This window comes from Haematobia irritans, chromosome 2 (assembly GCF_050003625.1).
Source record: "Haematobia irritans isolate KBUSLIRL chromosome 2, ASM5000362v1, whole genome shotgun sequence".
Classification (NCBI taxonomy): Eukaryota; Metazoa; Arthropoda; class Insecta; order Diptera; family Muscidae; genus Haematobia; species Haematobia irritans.
Window position 1 is genome coordinate 90,857,434 of NC_134398.1, and position 23,679 is coordinate 90,881,112.

At 34.9% G+C, this 23,679-nt stretch overlaps 1 protein-coding gene and 1 long non-coding RNA gene across 6 annotated transcripts in view; one reads left to right on the top strand and one right to left on the bottom strand.

Moving 5' to 3' along the window:
* Positions 1-23,679, bottom strand: part of Rab30 (RAS oncogene family member Rab30) — a 158,469-nt gene that overhangs the window by 42,986 nt on the left and 91,804 nt on the right. For both annotated transcript variants that reach the window (XM_075295573.1, XM_075295572.1), the window contains exon 2: positions 16,192-16,375. In XM_075295573.1, coding sequence (XP_075151688.1) covers positions 16,192-16,362 — 171 coding nt within the window. In that variant the 5' untranslated portion in view covers positions 16,363-16,375. The remainder of the gene's footprint in view (positions 1-16,191; positions 16,376-23,679) is intronic.
* On the top strand, positions 6,269-7,762 carry LOC142225750 (uncharacterized). Of its 4 annotated transcripts, none has more exons than XR_012719400.1 (4): positions 6,269-6,452; positions 7,237-7,310; positions 7,378-7,470; positions 7,541-7,762. It is a non-coding gene; the product is annotated as an uncharacterized LOC142225750 (long non-coding RNA). The 4 variants fall into 4 exon arrangements; XR_012719399.1 differs by lacking the exon at positions 6,269-6,452 and adding an exon at positions 6,482-6,597 and having other exon boundaries at positions 7,234-7,310; XR_012719398.1 differs by lacking the exon at positions 6,269-6,452 and adding an exon at positions 6,484-6,597.

Consider the following 23,679-nt stretch of genomic DNA (forward strand, 5'->3'; position numbering starts at 1 on the left):
GGCTCCAAATTGAATGGACAAGTGGGGTTCGGAGTATATTCTAAAGATCTGGAAATTCGAATAGCGAAAAGATTACCTAATCACTGTAGTGTTTTTCAGGCTGAAATATTGGCAATAAGAGAGGTGGCGAATTGGCTGAGAAGTAATGTTCCAACAAATATTGGCATTAATATATACTCAGACAGTCAACCTGCAATAAAATCCTTGGACTCTGTGTTCCTTAACTCGAAAACGGCCATAGACTCCCGTAAATCTCTCAACGAGATGACTGAGCAGTACAATATTCACCTAATATGGGTGCCTGGCCATAGGAACATACCGGGGAACTGCGAAGCAGATGTGTTAGCAAGGCTAGGAACTACCTTACATATTCCAGGGGAACTAGAATCTGTTGGTATGCCTCTGGTCACCTGCAAGCTCTTACTGCGTGAGAAGGCTGTTATTCGATGGGAAAATTGCAAGGGCTGTAAACTTAAACCGCACACTAGATATGCTAGTGTTCTCAAGGCGTCAGATAGCACTCCAGATATCTGCTATAACGGGTCGCTGCCTGATAGGCGAATTTGCAAAAACTATAGGTGCGAAGTATAAGGACTATTGTATAAGCTGTCATGATGTGGAGGAAAAGGAATCAATTAAACATCTCTTGTGTGAGTGTCCTGCTTTTTGTGTAAGGCGTAAGCGAATTTTAGGAGCATATAGCTTTAGATTACTGGCTGACCTGGAAAACGTTAACTTAAGCAGTTTGTTAATGTTTTTGGAGCAATCTGGTTGGTTCCACAAAAGTAAATAATAGAGAAGGTTCAGTGGTTAAGACTAGAAGTGCCCATATGTAATAGGTACTTTTACTTAAATGTGGTATCACAATGGACTGAATAGTCTAAGTGAGCCTGAAATTTAATCGGGCTGCCACTTTAACCTAACCTAACCTAACCTAAGACCCACAACGACGAAGAGGGAAAACTAAAAAGGTGGTTAAATCAACTTTTAACTAACGATGAAAGTAACGAACTTTGGACGAAAGAGGGAGAAAAAATACAAAAACAAAAGGAAAAAGAAAAATCAAAAGAAATACAAAAGGCGAAATTCAAAAAACTGAGTGAAAAACAAAAAACTAATCTCAACATAAAAATAAACAAAAAATGGTTCGTCAACAAAACAAATACAGATTTTCCTGATGACATAAAGTGGATTCTCTCCCTTGGACCAAAATTCGGTCTACCGACACAAAAAGGGGATTTCCCCTTTTTGTGTCTTTAAATACATAGCCGATGGAGACAGCTTGATACAAACACACACCAACAAGGAACAACAAGAACGAGCCAGGACAAAATTTGCGACATCATTAGAAAATCATCTCAACAAAATGAACCTGAACGGAAGAGAAAGATTTATTTCAAACACAGTGGAACGAAAAAAAAATCTTGAAGACTCATAAGAACATTTTAATCCTGAACGCAGATAAAGGTAACGTAACTGTAGCTACACACAAAAAATTATCACCAAATTTTTTTCAATTAAACACTTAATTGAATTTGGAAACGGATTCAATTAATATGTTAATTGATTCAATTAATTATTTAATCAAATCCGAATAAAAACCAATTAAAAAAATGATTGATATTTGTTACATTTCCAATTAAAATATTAATTGATTCAATCAATTTGTTAATCAAATCGGAAATAATTTTCAATTACAAACGTGATTGAAATTTTTTCCGTTTCCAATTACACATGTGATTGATCCAATCACCTTTGTGATTGAAACTGAATAATTTTGAACAATGGAAAGAGCGAAAAGAGAACAAGGAAATAGGTATTTATTCAACAATGTATGATGGAGAGATCAGTCTGTGGAAGTAACTCGTAACGAACGGTTGGGTTTTTGTTTTTCGCGTAAATTGAAAAACATGATTGGCGACATTCTGTTGCATTCAAATTGTGTGCATAAATATTTTGAACGCAACAACAAATCATAGCAAAGGGTTGCAATAAATAAAGTGTGCAACAACAAACGGCCACGTGGTAAAGGTTTGAAAAAAATATATGAAAGAACGCATTTGAAATTACCTGTGTTTCTGTTTTGTGGTATTGTAAAAATGGGAAACAATCTACGTTTATTAAAGGTAAGAAATTGTGAAATGTGAATACCGTTTTCCATTGGAGCCTGTTTACATTAAACGGACTAAAATAATATATTTTTTATTCATTTCTTTTAGTGACCAATTTTATTTCGTGAAATTGACCAATCAATCCCATCAACTCCATCATTTTATCAAATATATAAGAATATGTTTGCAATAAAAAAGTGGGTACCGTATTGATCTTTTAAAATTATAAATTTTTGTCACTCCTAGTTTTCTTAAAACCAAGAGCGGTATGGGTTTGTTGGAAGATTCACCTTGAAGTTGCGAAGTGGCGTTGGCATTAAATTCCATTTTAGTTTTACCTGCCTTTTTCAGTTTGAACCCAAGTAGAGAGCAGTATATCTGGTATATAAACTAATGAGCTGAATTATGTAATGGTAAAAAAGTTCTTTCTTTTGGATTTAAAAATATGAAAAATATTCGAAAATAATAAAAATATGTATTTTCCATTTATATTTTTTTCTATTTCCAGAATTTGCAAAGTATCATCAATATAATATCAAATATAACATTGCTTTCCCATTATTTTTGTCTTTGATTGGTTCAAATTTTAATAGACGATTTCAATGTGTGGAAATTTTGGAAAGGAATTGTTACTAAAATTAAATTACCGAGCTCCTTAATACACCTTTTTATGCTAAAAGACTACAACTGCAAAAGAAGATTATAAATCTGCAACCTGGAACTAAGAATTGAACTTGATATTCTATGCAGGTGATGTTTAACAAAATTAACTTTTAATGGAACAAAATTAAATTCGAATTATTCTGTTTACTTTCAGAAAAACTAATTTAGCTTACAGGCTGCTGATTTATTGGAAATCTAGGCGCATCTACATATTAGAAGGAACATGCTGACATGGTTATTATTATAAGGAAGATAATGATTTATATAATTTATTTTTCCACCCTATAGTTGTTATTGATAATAATTATATTTGTAAGTTATGTTAGAACAAAACACAAATGACAAGAACCAAATTTATTTGTCTATTGCATAATAATATATTAAATATGTTTTATAAGAAACACATATTTTCTTTTATTTCAAATAAAACTAAATACGATTTTGGGGGCGCAATATATAAATTTTTGATTGAAATTTATAGCCCATTTCAATTAATTATTTAATTGAATGAATCAAATAGTTGATTGATTTTTGTCGCGAAATTAATTAAAATTTTAATTGATTCAATTAAAACTGTGATTGAATTTTATGTTAAAAATCAATCACGTTTTTAATTGATTCAATCACACAATTAATTGATTCCGTGACAAAAGTCAATTAAATTTTTAATTGAAAATCGTGTTGGCTTTCAATCAAAATGGGTGATTGATACTATCATTTTCGTGATTGAAGAAATTTCAATTAAAAAAATGATTGAATCCGCGATTTTCGTGATTGAAATCAAAAAAATTTTTTTTTTGTGTGTATGGTAAAAAACGACTACAAGGACAGAATGCTGAACATAGTAGGGAATATGATGTCCTACCAACGATTAAACAAGGACCCAACACAAGTATTACAAAATAAAAACAACGACATAGTTGATGAACTATTCAAGAACAACATCATTTCTGAAGCTGAAAAACGAAGAATGAGGACGGAAGTTGCAATGGCTCCTAGAATTTACGGTGTACCAAAAATACACAAAGAAAATTTCCTATTAAGACCTATATGCTCATCAATCAATGCGCCTATAGCAGAAATGAGTAAATTTCTGGTAAATACACAGAAAAAAAGGTGTCTTGTTAATTTTAGGACCAGTTTAACTTCCACATAGTTAAAAAAATTTACTGTAATATAGTTCATTTTTCGTAACCAATGCGAAAATTAACTTAGCTAAAGGAAAACTTATAAAACTTCAGTAAATGTTTTTTAGTTCACTAACTACGAAATGGGACGGATTTTTCCTTAAATAAATTTCCAATACAATAGTTAATGCATCGTTGATTGTATTATAAAAAGACATAGGCAATATAAAAATCTTACTACGAAATGTGGACAATTTACTAAGAAAAATTTTTGTATGGAAAAAAATTTTTGTAGTAAAAATTAACTTAACCACAGTACCGATTCGTATGGCGGCTTCCTACAGCTTATTTCGGTTTTTACTATAAGTTGGAGTATATTTCCTCACATTGAAAATTTTAGATAAAGTAGAATAAAAAGTAGTTAATTTAATCCTTGACGGGTGTATATAATTTTTTATGGATTCCTAGTAAATTTTGAATATATTTTACCTTATCCTATAGATAGAATACCAACTAATCAATAAACGTGATACTGGAAATTGAAGTGAGAAGAAATTATGAAATTATTGCATCATCTTTTTTTTTTTTGTTTGAGTTTGTTATTGCGATGATGTTATGGAATGTGTGTTGTTGGTATCTTTTGTGGTGATAGTTGTTTTGTTGCAATAGCGAGATCAGAAAGGGATCATGTGTGTGTGTGGAGTTGTTATACCCTCCACCATAGGATGGGGGTATATTAACTTTGTCATTCCGTTTGTAACACATCGAAATATTGCTCTAAGACCCCATAAAGTATATATATTCTGGGTCGTGGTGAAATTTTGAGTCGATCTAAGCATGTCCGTCCGTCCGTCCGTCTGTCCGTCTGTCCGTCCGTCCGTCTGTCCGTCTGTCCGGCTGTCCGTCCGTCTGTGGAAATCACGCTAACTTCCGAACGAAACAAGCTATCGACTTGAAACTTGGCACAAGTAGTTGTTATTGATGTAGGTCGGATGGTATTGAAAATGGGCCATATCGGACCACGTTTACGTATAGCCCCCATATAAACCGATCCCCAAATTTGGCTTGGGGAGCCTCCCGGAGCAGCAAAATTCATCCGATCCGGTTGAAATTTGGTACGTGGTCTTAGTATACGGTCTCTAACAACCATGCAAAAATTGGTCCATATCGGTCCATAATTATATATAGCCCCCATATAAACCGATCCCCAGATTTGACCTCCGGAGCCTCTTGGAGGGGCAAAATTCATCCGATCCGATTGAAATTTGGTACCTGATGTTAGTATATGGTATCTAACAACCATGCAAAAATTGGTCCATATCGGTCCATAATTATATATAGCCCCCATATAAACCGATCCCCAGATTTGACCTCCGGAGCCTCTTGGAAGAGCAAAATTCATCCGATCCAGTTGAAATTTGGTACATGGTGTTAGTATATGGTCTCTAACAACCATGCAAAAATTGGTCCATATCGGTCCATAATTATATATAGCCCCCATATAAACCGTCCCCAGATTTGACGCCGGAACCTCTTGGAGGAGCAAAAGTCATCCGATACGGTTGAAATTTGGTACATTTTGTCAATATATGGCCTCTAACAGCCATGTAAAAATTGGTCCAGATCGGTCTTTAGTTATATATAGCCGATGACTTATTACACAAAAATTGGTCCATATCGCCAAAAATAATCTACCAAAACTTTATTTCCATAGAATATTTTGTCAAATTTTATTACTATAGAAAGTTTTGTCAAAATTTCATTTCTATAGAAAGTTTTGTCAAAAGTTTATTTCTATAGAAATGTTTGTCAAAATTTTATTTCTATAGAAAATTTGGTAAAAAATTTATTTCTATAGAAAATTTTGTCAACATTTTATTTCTATACAAAATTTTGTCAAAATTTTATTTCTATACAAAATTTTGTCAACATTTTATTTCTATAGAAATTTTTGTCAAAATTGTATTGCTATAGAAAATTTTGTCAACATTTTACTTCCATAGAAAAATTTTGTCAACATTTTATTTCTATAGAAAATTTTGTCAAGTTTTTATTTCTATAGAAAATTTTGTCAAATTTTTATTTCTATAGAAAATTTTGTCAAAATTTTATTTCTATAGAAAATTTTGTCAAACTAGATTATATACGTATTTAATCGGCCTTTTTTTGTTTAATATATACCCCGTATGGGCTAACTTACAATTTAGAAGACAGTGTTAAAAAGTTTTACGATACCTTGCCATCGGCAAGTGTTATCGCAACCCAAGTAATTCGATTGTGGATGACAGCCTTTAGTAGAAGTTCCTACGCAATCCATGGTGGAGGGTACATAAGATTCGGCCTGGCCGAACTTACGGCCGTATATACTTGTTTTTCTTTACATATGTGTCCTTTATGACTATTTGTGTCTTTGAGTTTTATTGGTGCATTCAGTTCTGTTGATGCATTTATGAAGCGCACACGTGGTGCGCTTGCGTGCGGTATTTGTGTTTATTAATAAAAATACATTTATTTCGTAACATTTTAGAAACTGATAAGTGAATGGTGTGATGTTAGAGAAAACAAAAACACTTTATATTGATAAAAAATAAATAACTCTAAAATAAATCACATATTAAGAAACTGTATATTTCTATTAATAATTTAAAATTAGTGCGGTTTTAAATTGGTTTACATAAAAATATTCATAATGAGTGGTAATAAAATGATCTATATTTACTCTACATCTGGATCACAGTACAATTTTTTGAGTCTATATTTTTATGTTATAGCGAGTCCTTAAGGTGTGTACTAAGTTCGAGTTTAGGTGCTAAAATCAGAAATAAATCAGTAAGAAAAGTATAAAATTATACGCCTTCGATGCAAATTTAAATATAACTTGATGGAGAATAGCTCGAAACAAGTTTTTTATTAAGTTTATATTCTTTAAATGGATTACACGATTAAGAACAGAAAATCGTTTTTAAGCTTATGTAGAACGCTGTTTTTTTAATTTAATATGATGAATCGTTTTCAAGTTATTCCAATATATATAGCGGAAGTGCCTTAATTTTGAACATAACCGTATATCTCAAAAAGTCGAGCTCTTAAAAAAACAAGTGTAAATTTGGATTCAGCGACCTCAAATTACTAACAATTTGATATAAATTTTAAATGAACACAAAAACGGTCCAATTTTGTTCCCATGTATTTCTAAAGAAAACTAATCATGAAAAATTGGGATTTTAGCCACTAAACTCGAACTTATTATCCACCATAAATACTAAATGCTATATTGACAAGTGGAAATTATATCTAATTTTATAATATTTTTATTTCATTTATATTCTGAGAAGGATTTCAAAAATGTCCCATTTGTGCATGGATATGATTCCACTAATGTAGTAATTGGATGATTTTTTTCAATGTGGTAAGTTTTTCGTCCATTTGTAATAAAGCCAAAATTTCTATTTATTAAAAATAATTTTCATTTGCAGGATGACAGCAAATCTAATGGTATTTTTTGGAATCTTCTTACTGTTTAATGCTAACTAAGCTGATATCCCTATTTGCTCTAAGAAAATTCTCTTGTAAGTTAAAGATCAAAATACCATAGAATTTGATAATATTTTTATATTTTATATACCTTTTTAACTTCAGAGGCTTATGACGCAAATCCACACAACAAAAACTAGCGATATCGGTGAAATTGGACAAAAATGAAATGAAAATAGCAACTTATGGCATATATCTTTCATATACACACAAAAAATTCCGTAAAAAATGGAAATTGATATTAATTAGTTTCATTCTACTAACATAGAATATTACTCTTTTGAAGAAGCAATTACTAACTACCGAAAAGTAACAGCGTACGAATAAAAACATTTCTTTTATTGTATATCATAAGCCATAGTTTTATGTAATATAATAATAATTTTTTGAAATAAAATACTGGTAGTTATGAAAAATTGTCTTATATTGTACGAAAAATTTCTTAGTTTTATACAGGCTTGTTGTACCTTTAATTCCTCAATTTATTTGCTTCTTTGAAAATTATACTGATAAACAGTTTATTTGAAACCAATTTCTAAATATAGGATTCCCAAAAACTTGTTCATTTTTCCGGATATCAGGAATATTTTGAATGAGTGTAAGTACATTCTTCCCACAGCGTAGTAAGAATGAACTAAAATACGATGCAATACATAAACTTATTTATAAGAAAATCATGAACTTATCTAGATGAAAAAAATCTTTGGCGCCAAATCATGGTCATTCTTACTATGGGTTAGTTCATTTTTCCTAAACAATAGTAAACTTTTTTTTCGGTGTATATTGAAAAAACTTACCACAGGGTCTAAATACAATATAAGGGACTCGGCAAAATTTAGAAATAAAATCAAAGACTTAACTATAAAACCGGATGAAAAACTCATATCTTCTGACGTGGTGTCACTCTTTCCCAGCGTACCCGTAGACGTAGCCCTCAGGATTATAGAAGAAAGATGGGACGAAATAGAAACACACACAAACATGACAAAGCCCTTATTCATAAAGATATTAAAATTTTGTATAGTAGACAATAGGTATTTTAAATTTGACGACAAGATATAACATATAAACAGAAAAAAGGTTTGCCGATGGGATCACCAGCCTCACCAATTATCGCGGATATATTAATGGAGAGACTACTTGACAGCTGTATGCAAAAACTGGAAAAAAGACCAAAGTTCATAACGAAATATGTAGATGATCTCTTTGCAATTATAACGGAAATAGACAAAACGCTGGCAGCACTTAACAGTTTCCACAATAACATCCACTTCACTATGGAACTTGAACAGAAACGAAAATTACCATATTTAGATTTACTAATAACCAAGGACAAAGGAAAACTTAAAATGGACTGGTACCAAAAAAACACACAACTTCTGGACGAATTATGAACTAATTATCAAACCATCCGAAACGAATAATAATACACGTACAGCAAAAAATCTAATCCATCGAGTATTATCCATTAGCGACCATCAATTTCAACAAGAAAAAAAACTTCAAGATATCTTGGAAAAATAATAATTTTCCCTCAAATCTCACATAAAAAGTTTAATAGCGGCTTACAAACCATCATCAGAAAAGAGGGACGAGGAAAACGATTCAAAATCATTAAGATCATTGACATATGTATAAACTATCTCCGAAAGGATATCAAAATTCGATATTTTTGATAAAAATAAATATAGCTTGGCACATAAATCCAACAATACTTTAAGAAATCTGTTTTGTAATACAAAAGAACGTATCCCCTTATTCGAACCCCCAAACGTAATTTATGAGATTCCGTGTGATGGAAACTCAGAAGAAAAGTGCCAAAAATATACATGGTTAGGTTAGGTTAAAGTGGCAGCCCGATTAAGATTCAGGCTCACTTAGACTATTCAGTCCATTGTGATACCACATTAACCTAAAGTACCTATTACATATGGGCACTTCTAGTTTTAACCGCTGAACCTTCTTGATTATTTTTCTTTGTTGAACCAACCAGAATGTTCCAAAAACATTAGCAGACTGCTTAAGTTAACGTTTTCCAGATCCGCCAGTAATCTGAAGCTATATGCTCCTAAAAGTTGCTTGCGCTTTACACAAAATGCAGGACACTCACACAAGAGGCGTTTAATTGATCCTTTTTCCTCCGCATCATGACAGCTCATACAATAGTCATTATACTTCGCGCCAATAGTTTTTGCAAAATCGCCTATCAGGCAGCGACCCGTTATAGCAGATATCAGGAGTGATATCTGACGTCTCGAGAACATTAGCATATCTAGTGTGCGGTTTAAGTTGAAATGGGGCCATATTTGCTTGGTGTCGTTACAACCCTTGCAATTCTCCCATCGAACATTTGCCATCATAACAGCCTTCTCACGCAGCATGAGCTTGCAGGTAGCTAGGTATGTAAGGTAGTCCCTAGCCTTGCCAACTCATCCGCTTCGCAGTTCCCCGGTATGTTCCTATGGCCAGGCACCCATATTAGCTGAATATTGTACTGCTCAGCCATCTCATTGAGAGATTTGCGGCAGTCGATGGCCGTTTTCGAGTTGAGGAACACAGAGTCCAAGGATTTTATTGCAGGTTGACTGTCTGAGTATATATTAATGCCCACATTTTTTCGAACATTACTTCACAGCCAATTCGCCACCTCTCTTATTGCTAATATTTCAGCCTGAAAAACACTACAGTGATTAGGTAATCTTTTCGCTATTCAAAGTTCCAGATCATTAGAATATACTCCGAACCCCACTTGTCCATCCAATTTGGAGCCATCAGTGTAGAAATCTATATATTCTTTATTCCCCGGGGTCTGTGTGCACCACGCCTCACTGTTGGGGATTAGAGTCTCAAACTTTTTGTCGAAAAGTGGACTCGCCAAAGTGTAATCCACTACGTTAGGCACATCTGGCAATATTTTGAGGACAGAACTGTGACTGTAACCTTTTTCCGACCACAGTGATAGTTCGCGCAACCGCACAGCCGTTATTGCAGCTGACTGTTTGGCCAAAATGTCTAAAGGCAGTAGATGCAGCATGACATTAAGGGAATTTGTTCCTGTCTTGCTGAATGCGCCTGAAATACACAAACACGCCATACGCTGAACTTTATCTAAACAAGTCGGTTTCTGAAGTGCCGGCCACCAGACTACAACACCATATAGCATTATAGGTCTAACCACTGCCGTGTATAGCCAATGCATAATTTTTGGTTTTAGTCCCCACTTTTTTCCTATTGCCTTTTTGCACGAGTTCAAAGCTACAGTTGCCTTTCTCGCCCTTTCTTCAATATTAAGCTTAAAGTTCAGCTTCCTGTCCAAAATAACGCCAAGGTATTTTGCACACTCACCAAAGAGAATTTCAATTCCCCCTAAGGAAATAGGCCTAACCGTGGGAGTTTTGCGATCTTTGCAGTACATGACTAATTCTGTCTTTGCAGGATTTACCCCAAGACCATTGTCTTTCGCCCATTTCTCAGTCATCCGGAGGGCCCTCTGAATAATATCTCTGATTGTGGATGGGAATTTTCCCCTGACTACCAGAGCCACATCATCTGCGTATGCCACCACTTTTATCCTTTCTTTTTCTAGAGTAACCAGAAGGTTATTTATAGCAACATTCCAAAGAAGAGGTGATAGAACTTCTCCTTGGGGAGTGCCTCTGTTCACATACCTTTGTATGTTTGCTTGTCCTAGTGTGGCTGAAATACGTCTCTTTATTAGAAGTTCGTCTAACAGCCTAAGTATACCTGGATCAACATTCAGAGTTGTCAGTCCATTTAATATCGAGCTCGGATGGACATTATTAAACGCCCCTTCGATGTCTAGAAACGCCACGATTGTGTATTCTTTGACAGATAGTGAGCTTTCAATAAATCTGACTAGTTCATGTAGTGCGGTCTCAGTAGACCCGTCCTTCGAGTATGCATGCTGTCGTTTCGAGAACAAACTTGAATCGATGCTAGTTCTAAGATAAATATCTATCACCCTCTCCAGAGTCTTAAGTAGGAATGAGGATAAGCTGATTGGTCGGAAATCCTTCGCCCTAGAGTGAGAGGCTTTTCCCACTTTAGGTATGAAAACGACTTTTGGTTCCCTCCACTTTCCTGGGATATATGATAAGTTGATACATCCTTTATATATCACCGACAAGCAGGGTATAATTTTGTCAGTTACAGCTTGTAACTCCGCCGGAGTAATTCCATCAGGTCCGGGGGATTTGATTGGTCCAAAGCTATTTAGCGCCCATCTTATTCTAGTTTCCGATACAATTTCATGGTTCAACCGTCTGATTTCCAGGAAAATGTATGTCCAATAGTACCTCCAGCGTCTCCTCACTGGACGTTGTCCAATTGCCCTCCGATGTTTTAATGAAACCTGGAGCGGAGTTGGTGGATGCTAGAACCTTCCGTAGTCTGGAAGCCTCTGACGTATTCTCAATACTGCTACAGTAATCATCCCAAGAGTTTTGTTGAGACCTTCTCAGTTCTCGTTTATATGCTCTCAGATTCATCTTGTAAGTGTCCCAATCCTCCGGAGCTCTTGTGGACTGTGCTTTGTTAAAGAGCTTCCTGCAGGATTTCCACATATTACTTAACTCCGTAGCCCACCATGGCGGCCGATTTTTACCCCTTGGCTTTCCTCTAGGGCAAGCAGCTTTCAGTGAAATGTTGGAGGCCTAAGTAATCCGCTCCTCTGCGTGTTCGATATCTTGCACATTTCTCATATTTGTCTCTGTTATTTCCGGTATCATCATATTGAACGATTCCCTATACCTATTCCAGTCAGCTTTCCTAACATTTGGCGGAAATATGGTCTTGGTGATATGAACATCAAATTTGAAACTGATGTAGCGATGATCTGAGAAGCTATGTTCACTTAAAACCTGCCAATAAGATATCATTTCATTCAGTTCTTGCGAGGCCAAGGTGACGTCCAAAACCCCTAGCCTGTTTTTAGTGACGAATGTTGGGGAATCTCCCTTATTGCAAACTACCAAATTAGTACGCAAAATAAACTCTAGGAGTGACTCTCCTCTTGTATTAATGTCACCACTTCTTTGTTTTCAATGACTCCTCAACTAAGGTGTTAACGGCACATGGAGGCATCTCCCTGTCATGTCCCATGTAGGCCGAAGATACCCAATATTTGCAATTGGCTATTTCTAAACTGGCAACGACAGTGTCTGTATTGCACATTGAAGGAAGCAGAAACAAGTTGAGCTGGTTTTTAGCAATTATACAGGCTCGATTTACATCATTACCAGTATACTGCAATAGTTTGAACCCCGGAGTACTTAATTCACATATTTTGTTTCTATAAACATATGGTTCTTGAATAAGAACTATATCTATGTCCCCTTTCATCAGGAGAACTTTTAAGGCACCACATGCAGCCTTACAATGATGAAGATTTATCTGGAGGATCCGTAGGACCATCGAGATTTTCAACAACCGTCACATCAGCCGCTTCAATCGAGTCATCAAGAATGTTCTCTTCAGAGATCTCGGTGATTCTCGCAATAGGACCATCGAGATTTTCAACAACCGTCACATCAGCCGCTTTAATCGAGTCATCAAGAAGGTCATCTTCAGAGATCTCGGTGATTCTCGCAATAACCATAGGTTCAACTTTGGTGAGTTCTGAGGCAGTAGAAACCTCCTCACGCATACGGTATCTATCCATGTCTTCAACTTTGGTATCTCCCTCGACTTCGCAAGAGGATCCGCTTATTTCTGATTCAGACAGAGGCTTGTCCATTTCTGAATCCTTTAGCTGATCGTTTTTATATACCTTCATTTGGATATAATGAAAGCCATAACATACACGGCCCTGGGACTTTGCTAGATGTGGCAAAGACTGAGTGTTCAATATAAACAGTGCATGCCGTCTTGGTCCATCCACTTCATTCAAACGGTCAACCTTCCAATCAGCTGTTGGAAGATCTGGATCGTTTCAGTCTATTTAAAATAGATTCAGGGTCAGAAGGGTTTGCAGGTATCCACGCATGTGCTCTAGGTCTAGCCGGTATGTCTTTCTTCTCGACTAACTCTAGAGCAGCTCCTTCCCAAACTTCACCAATTAGTATCAGAGCAGCTTTAAAACATTCTATAGACCTCTGGTCCTCAAATGCGACTAGCTTAAATCGTCCTTGATACCAACCAGCCTCTGGGGGTCGAGGATCTGGGCCGGGAAACTTTTCCAGCACCTGTGAGTAGACGACAGACAGAGCATTCTCAATTTCCCCCACTTTTTCTTTGGAACCATACCGTCCAATGCTCCTTTATTAATAATAGCCATCACAAGGCTGTCTTTAGCAACTGAGGCAAACGATCTTTGATCCCTTTTGGAGGATGGCAGCTCATCCGGCGATCGTTCCCTTTTTCCAGTCTCAAGAATTCCTTGAGCCCATTTTAAGGAATCGCTTTGTTTAGCCGACAGCGTGCTTGGGTCGACTGATACTAACTTCTTTAGGATAAACAAAGCATTTCTGCGTTCCTTGAATATATTTCGTGAGGGTACCTCCTTTTGATGTCGTTACCTTAGAAAAAGTTCGACTTGCCAGAGTGTCGCCACCTGTCGACCCGTCTACATGTCGACTAATTGGGCCTAACTCTTGGTCATTGCCCAGATGTATAACTCCAGTCGATACCCTGAAGTTAGCAACCCAGTGGATGACTTTGAATTTCGCTGCATGGTGGCTTAATATCCCACCACACTTGAAATTCTTAGTAGGTACCTATTACATTGAATCTGTTCTTTCCAGATATATATATATATATATATATATATATATATATATATATATATATATATATATATATATATATATATATATATATATATATATATATATATATATATATATATATATATATATATATATATATTATATATATATATATATATATATATATATATATATATATATATATATATATATATATATATATATATATATATATATATATATATATATATATATATATATATATATATATATATATATATATATATATATATATATATATATATATATATATATATATATATATATATATATATATATATATATATATATATATATATATATATATATATATATATATATATATATATATATATATATATATATATATATATATATATATATATATATATATATATATATATATATATATATATATATATATATATATATATATATATATATATATATATATATACCGATTGAAATCGGTTTAGATTTCGATATAGCTTCCAAATAGCCACAATACCCACATTTTCCTTATAAAATCGCCAATGCTAAGTCGAAAGCTTGTAAAAATGACTCAAATTTTCCTATTACTCTAATATACATCTATCGACCGACATATCATAAATACGCTTTTGCAAAGTTGCCTCCAAATTGGTTCAGATTTAAATGTTTCCCATATTTTTTAGTAACATTGTGCTTCTCTAGAACTAAAACTTAAACCGACTGATGTCCTGATTTAAATTTTAGTTCTAGAGATTTTGTACAAGTACAACAAATTGTCTCCAAATCGGTTAAGATATAAATATTTGTATATGGGAATGTAAACCTTCTGAAGGAGTTGAGATGGTAACACAAATTTTGGTCTACAAAGTGGGGAAGGGTATAATGTAGTCAACCCCGCCCGACTTTAGCCTTTACTTACTTGTTCTTTAATTGAATCAATTACATCTTCGTTGAGTTCGTGCACACCCAAAATCAATTATTTTCGTTTGAAATAAAAGAAAATCTGCGATTCTTAAAAAATATCAAATATTACATTTTTGTGAATTATGTTATCGACAGAAGAATTTGTTTATTGTTATTTGTGTGTGTGTTGTTTGTCTACACAGAAAAAAATCTAATTCAATCACGAAATTAAAAAAATTGATTAAAAAATTAATTGATTACATTAGCAAATTTCAAATAATTTTTTAATTGATTCAATTAAAATATATTTATTTTAATTGACGTTGATTACACGACTCAATTAATTTTTTTAATTAAAAACGTAAGTAATTTCAAACACTTTCTTAACTGACTTAGTATTTTTAGTTTGATTAAAAAATTGATGATTGCAGATTTTAAAATGAAGACGAATGAAGGTGTTGTTATTCTGCTGGTGTTTTCTTGTCCATGCTTCCTTTATACACTATCACGCACGTTCTTAGATTTGTTATGTTATTGATTTTCAATCATTTTCAAACAAACATATTTTATATATTTTATTTGTATTTTTCCGACTATTATGTTATTTTTCTACAATCGCTAGATTTTGTGACGTTCTTAACATAACATAAAGATTTTAATAAATAAATAAAATAAATATTTTTCTATGCTAAGTCCTATTCATATATATGATAAGCATTCTATAATACGGGAATTTGAAGAAACCTGGGTTTAAGGTAAAGTGGCAGCCCGATTTATTGTCAGGCTCATTTAGACTATTCATTGTTATGAATGCGTTGTTATCAGTGAATAAAACTTTTTTGTTCTGTTGTAAATTTTTATACCCCGAGAAGAAATCAGGATTAGTAAAATTCCATACCTTATTCTAATTAATTAATTTTTTTTTCTGGGTGCGATATTTGTCAAAATGTCCTTTGTTTCGAAAATTGTGCGTTTTTGCTCCGCGAAAAAATTCACGTTTTGAAAAAGAAAAGAGGATTGTGTTTCTTAAAATTTATTTAGGTGGATCATAAAAAGCTAAGATATATTAATCACCCTAACATCTAATGGCATACATACTTTTATTTTATCACCTTCAACTTCCACAGTTTTTATCATAAAATCGACACCAATAGTAGCACCTTGGCCCGGAGGAAAAAGTCCTTGTGTATATCGTCTAACAAGACACGTCTTGCCAACTCCAGCATTTCCTACCAGAACAATCTTAAAAAGGAATTTGTATTCCTCCATATTATGGTAAACCCTAAAAATATGTGTAAATAAAAGGTTAGTACTATAAAAAATTATTTAAAATGTGCAAAATTTTGTATGCATATAGTCACATTAAACATTGAAATGATGATCTCTTGACAACTGGTAAAATAATTTCTACCATTACTATAATTTGGGCGACAAAGTTGACTCAACTAGTTGCCATTCAATATTGCCTGTTGTTAACAAATAAATTAAACAAAAAAACTTACTTTAACTACACGCACAGAAAAAACATGTTTGGGCATGGTTGTCGCATCCATTTAATGCTTATCTAGAGTAGGTAATTGTCGCGAAAACCATGTATTTTGTCTTTGTAAAAATAATTTTCGATCTGAGAAAAATATATGTTTGTGTTGCTGGAAAACTGTATTTTCTTAAACATCATCGCACTAAATTCATTTATATCAAATTCATTTCATATCAAATGTATTTAAATATTCTTTTAAATTTATAAACTTTTTTTAAATTAATTTCCAAACTGTATTTCTGTACCTATTTAAATTGCGGATAGTATACTTAAGCGTTTTTTCGATAATTGACAATTTGATTTGTATTACCATTCTCTCACTTGGCTGAGATACATTTAATTTACCACCGCTCTTTCTCTCTTCCGAAATTCGAAAACAATAAGAACATAAACGGATCTTTTCGGGAGTGAAGAATAGCAACAAGTAGACTGCAGAGATCCTAAGTTGCTTGCATGAATGTTTAAACCATACACAAATCTACATATATTTATATTTGCGTGGGTGAATGCGTTTATGCTTGACATACAGACATCACTAAGCAGATCTTCTTCATCAAGAAGACTTTTAAGGTTTCTTGGCTGTAAAACTTTTCTTTAAACTCTCTCTCTAGTTTTGACTGTCATACGAGCAACACTAAGTATACTCCGCTTAACTGCCTAACAAATTGTAAATTCTTTTCATTACAGGAAAAAGAAATAAACGATTTTTGTAATTTTCGTTGTAACGAAGACATCTTTTCTATTTCTTTCATTTTTTTATTATTTTGAAGAGTGTTTAAAATTTCTATTAATTAATATAAAAATTTCTGATTATTAATTAGAAATTTTTATATAGTGAGTATAGATTTTCTTAAACATTAATTGGTGCCGAAACCCGGGAACCGTCGGATTATATTCTTTGATTATTTTTATTGATTTAAATTCTGGTGAACGAATAATTTTTGTGCTTGACTTCGAATGCGATCGGTGGTGTTTTATTGATCGATTTGGTGTTATATTCTGATTTTCTGCACACATTTTTTCTTTTTGTTTTGTGGAATTATAGGAGTTTTTTGTCATCATGACTGATTTAGCCGCATTCGTGGAGGAACAACGTGCGTTGTTGAATTTGTTGACGAAATATGAGGCACGTTTTGATGCTAAGACTTCGTCTGAAAAGACACTTGGCTACGTGACTGCATTGGCTCAACGGCTAGAGGATATCTTCAATAGATTCGAGGCTCACCATGAGACGATTATTAGAACCATGCGTGATGAATCTATGGACCCTACTCATGTTCCGTATATTGACGAGGACGTGTATTTTGAATTTTCTGAGAAATATCTTACTTTCAAGGGGAAGATTTTTGATAGTCATACGGGGAATAGTGTTATGCAATCTCCAATGGCGAGCACGTTTGTGGCCCCACACAGTCGCTCTGACACCACTATTGGCTCCGATTCCAAACTTCCCAAAATTTCGTTACCCAAATTTAATGGGGAATATATGGAATGGATCACATTTCGGGATATTTATTTTTCGTTAGTTCACCAAAATGATGCTTTGACTAAAATTCAGAAGTTTTACTATTTAAGAAGCACTCTCGGCGGCGAGGCTTCGAATTTAATAAAAAATATTTCTGCGACGGAGGCGAATTACGATACAGCTTGGAAGATTTTGGAGGCAAGGTATCACAACAAGCGTATGCTTGTTGGGAGCCTTATTTCCAAACTTTTTGGTATTCCCAAGTCGGATGGTGGGTTCCAATCCATTAGGACACTCCTTGATTCTGCTCAGGAATGTATTTCTTCCTTGCAGAATTTGTGTATTGACACCAAGACCTGGGATCCAGTCCTTATACATTTGTTGGTGCAAAAATTGGATCTCCAATCTCGTAGAGATTGGGAACAATCCCTTAAATCATCTACCGAAATACCTCCGATTTCGGAACTGTTTTCATTTCTAGAAAGGACATTCCGTACCCTAGAGTCGACGAGTTCTCATATTCAAATACTAAAAGAGTCCCTGTTGTGGATAAGAACAAGAAGTTGAAATCTTCTTCAAAGAACGGGAAGGCCTCATGCAATGTTAGTCAGATTTCTAAGAAGACTTCCATTGTTTGTACATTTTGCGAAAAATCGCATAATCTTTCAAAATGCTTCAGATTTCTAGCTTTATCGCTGAACAATAAAATTAATTTTCTGAATGACAGGAATATTTGTCACAATTGTCTTATGGCCGGACACGACCATAACAATTGTAAATCTCCTTTTCGATGTATGACGTGCAAGAAATCCCACCATACAATGCTTCATCCAGAAGAGTTTGTACGCGAGACGGACGCTTCTGGTGTTGGTGTGGATGGACCTTCTACTGGTCGTGTTACGTCTCATGCAGCGCAAACTTTTCATTCTGTCTTACTTTATACGATAAGGTTAAATGTGTTGACTCACTGTGGCGCATTTTCATTGAGAGCTTTGTTAGACCCTGGATCACAGGGCAGTCTTATTTCAGAATCTGCGGTCCAGCTGATGGGCCTTAGGAGATTTAGGTCTCAATGTAAGGTAGTCGGAGTAGGACAAGGTAGTGAGAACTTGTCCAGATTTTCCGTGGAACTGGACTTGTACACACGGAAACAACAGCTGGTTCTATCTTGTACAGCTCTGGTATTGCCAAATCTTTCCTCATACACTCCAGATCCAGCATCTAGGAACATTTCTCTTCCTAATGTTGAGATCGAGAGTCTGGCTGACCCCTTTTTTTATAAGTCTGATTCCATAGATCTGATTCTTGGCTCAGACATATGCTCCAAAATAAAGATTCCAACGGAATCGTTTATTTATAATGACTTGTTCTTCCAAAACACCCATTTTGGATGGGTTTTTTCGGGACCGAATAATACTGAAACTTCTAATAAAATTAACATACATAATGTTAATTTAGAAAGTATTTTGAAATCTTTCTGGGAACAGGAAGAAATACCTCTAAGGAGGAAACTTTCTAACGAGGAACTAGCTTGCGAGGACCATTTCAGGGCTACCACCACGAGAAATAGAGATGGCAGATATATGGTTAGTCTACCATTTCGATCTGTCCTCTCTGATGGGTCTAGTCCTCGCATTCATAATAATGTTTTCAACGCTTTTCGCCGATTGGGGCAATTGGAAATGTCATTTGTGAGGAAACCCCTGTATTGTGAGAGCTACAGAAATTTCATGCTCGAATATGAGGTCTTGGGGCACATGACCAAGGTTGGTGTTTATCCGAAAGACGTTCGCAGGAACTCTTACTTTTTGCCTCATCATGGTGTGCTGAAAGAAAACAGTAGCACCACGAAACTGAGAGTTGTTTTTGATGGCAGCAGCCACACAGGAGATAACAAGTCACTAAATTCAGAATTATCTCCAGGTCCTGCCCTCCAGAATGACCTTCCAGGTATCATGACTAAATGGAGGAGACACAGGATAGCTTTTTGCTCGGATATTGAGAAAATGTTCCGACAAATTAATGTTTACCAGGAGCACAGAAAGTTTCAACAGATTCTTTGGCGCTTCAATCCACATGAAGAGATTGGTATTTATGAATTAAACACTGTAACATATGGTACTGCCCCCGCCCCCTTTCTCGCCATTCGTGTTTTACGGCAGCTTGCGAAAGACTTTGAACAAACCTATACCAAGGCAGCAAAGATTTTGATCGAAGACTCTTATGTCGACGACATTATTTCTGGGGCAGATTGTTTCGATGATGCATTGTCTTTGTATAAAGATCTATGTACACTTTTAAGAAATGGTGGATTTAATCTACGAAAGTGGATAACAAATTCAAAAGAATTACTTGAACAAATACCGGAAAGTGACAGAGAGACTTCGGCCACATTGAATTTCGATCGGTACAACGTTGTTAAGACCCTTGGTATTCAATGGAATATCTTTTCAGATTCATTTTCATTTACAGTAAATTTGGATCAAAATCCACTTGTCTCTAAACGAATGATTTTATCTGAATCGGCAAGACTTTATGATCCTTTGGGGTGGCTGACACCAACAACTGTAATAGCAAAATCGCTTTTTAAACAGCTTTGGGAATATGGTATCGATTGGGATGAGGAGATTCCTCTTGAAATCAGAAATTGTTGGTTAAGGCATAGAAGTTCACTTTCTCAACTGTCTCGATTGGTTATTCCTAGATGGATTCATTGTACTAGCGATTCCACTATTGACCTGCATTGTTTTTGCGATGCATCAACTACTGCCTATGCTGCAGTTATATACGGCAGAGTCATAGCATCAGATGGTATTTATATAAATATTCTTCAAGCTAAGTCTAAGGTATCGCCTATCAAGACTGTTTCTATACCAAGGCTGGAACTATGCGCTGCCTCTCTTTGTGTTCAATTGTCACAAAAGGTCAAGGAATCCCTTAAGGATCTTAAAATAGGGAGTATTGTTTACTGGAGCGACAGCTCTACTGTTCTTAGTTGGATTCGGAAATCCCCATCCAATTGGACCGTTTATGTAGCCAATAGGGTTGCCGATATACAAAGGCTTAGTAATCCAGTTCAGTGGAGATATGTTCCCTCTCAACTGAATCCGGCTGATTGTGCCTCGAGAGGAATTTTAGCTGAGGAATTAGTTGAGCAACATTCTTGGTGGTTTGGCCCAAAATTTCTCTATGAATCAGAGTCATCCTGGCCTGAAAACTTGACTAATTTATGCACGTCTGAAGAGGAGAAAGTTAGAAAAGCCTCCACCAATTCTGCTATAAGGAAAACTTATCCTGATATATTTTGTAGATTCTCTAAACTTCAAACACTTTTAAGGGTGGTCTCTTTATGCTTTAGGTTTGTGCATAATTGCAGAAACCCAGATAAAAGGGTAACAGATCCTCTGTCCTTGTCAGAGATTAATATGACTTTGAATATACTAGTTAAAGTGACTCAACGCCTAGATTTTTCAAACGAAATTGCCAGCATTTCTGCTGGAAAATCTATTAATCGTAGCCCCATTTTGAAATTGTTACCATTTCTGGACGAAAATGGTCTTTTAAGAGTAGGGGGGCGCTTACAAAATTCAAATTTTGCATATGATATAAAACATCCATTAATACTTTCAAAGTGTAACCCCTTATCGTATTTAATTATTGTGGATGCACATGAGAGAACTTTACACGGAGGAGTCACCTTAACTATGTCTTTTGTTAATCGTCGATTTTGGATAGTATCAGGCAACCAGCTTGCTAAGGGTGTTGTCCATAGATGTATTAAGTGCTACAAGTACATTGCAAAGACATCCCAGCAGGTAATGGGAAACTTACCTGCGGTTCGGTTGAATATGACAAGGCCTTTTAGACACAGTGGCGTTGATTACGCTGGCCCTATATTAATAAAAAACTCAAATCTACGGTCTTCTACTGTTTCTAAAGGATATATTTGCCTGTTCATTTGTATGGTTACAAAAGCTATACATTTGGAAGCGGTGACAGATATGACTACAACAGCTTTTTTGGCCGCTTTCAAAAGATTTATATCCCGAAGGGGCACATGTACAGATATTTATTCTGATTGTGGCACAAACTTTGTGGGTGCCTCAAAAGAACTTCGAATTCTCCACAACAAAAACTTGAAATCTTTGCCGGAAGAACTTCGTCATTACTTAAGTTTGACAAATACTACTTGGCACTTCATCCCACCAGCTTCCCCAAACTTTGGCGGTCTATGGGAAGCTGGTGTAAAATCTGTAAAACATCATCTTAAGAGAGTCACTAACGACCGAAATCTTACATTTGAGGAATTAGCGACGTTGCTCTGCCAAATAGAAAGCTGTCTTAATTCAAGACCTCTTTGTCCTTTATCGTCGGACCCGTCAAATTTCGAAGCGTTAACACCGGCACATTTTCTCGTTGGGGAGCCCACAACTTGTTTGCCAGAACAATCTCTATTAGATACGAATATGAATATCTTGACCAGGTGGAAAATCGTGGAAAAGTTAAAGCAACACTTCTGGATGAGATGGCATCACGAATATTTGAATCGTTTACAAGCGCGGCCTAAATGGCTGAAAACCACAGTTGATCCTAAAGTCGGAGATTTGGTGTTAGTGGCAGACGACAGGTGTGGGCCTGGGCAATGGATACTCGGTCGCATTGTAAATACTCATCCAGGACCCGATGGAAAAACAAGGGTGGTATCAGTTTTAGTGAAAAACAAAACTATAAAAAGACCAATTTCTAAAATTTCTCTACTTCCAGACAATACACCACCATCTGAAAGCAGCTAAATATTGAGAGCATTTAATCTACAAAACACAAAGAAGATACAAAATCTCAAACCACACAAGAATCATGGATGTCGCCTATAAATCTTTAAACGCTGTGAGTCGGAGCATAGCGGAGGCAGCGCCTCGACTAAATTTCTCCCAACGAAAGGCCATCCATTGATTATAAACATTTATGAACATTCGTTCATTGAGGGGGAGAATGTTGCTGGAAAACTGTATTTTCTTAAACATCATCGCACTAAATTCATTTATATCAAATTCATTTCATATCAAATGTATTTAAATATTCTTTTAAATTTATAAACTTTTTTAAAATTAATTTCCAAACTGTATTTCTGTACCTATTTAAATTGCGGATAGTATACTTAAGCGTTTTTTTCGATAATTGACAATTTGATTTGTATTACCATTCTCTCACTTGGCTGAGATACATTTAATTTACCACCGCTCTTTCTCTCTTCCGAAATTCGAAAACAATAAGAACATAAACGGATCTTTTCGGGAGTGAAGAATAGCAACAAGTAGACTGCAGAGATTCTAAGTTGCTTGCATGAATGTTTAAACCATACACAAATCTACATATATTTATATTTGCGTGGGTGAATGCGTTTATGCTTGACATACAGACATCACTAAGCAGATCTTCTTCATCAAGAAGACTTTTAAGGTTTCTTGGCTGTAAAACTTTTCTTTAAACTCTCTCTCTAGTTTTGACTGTCATACGAGCAACACTAAGTATACTCCGCTTAACTGCCTAACAAATTGTAAATTCTTTTCATTACAGGAAA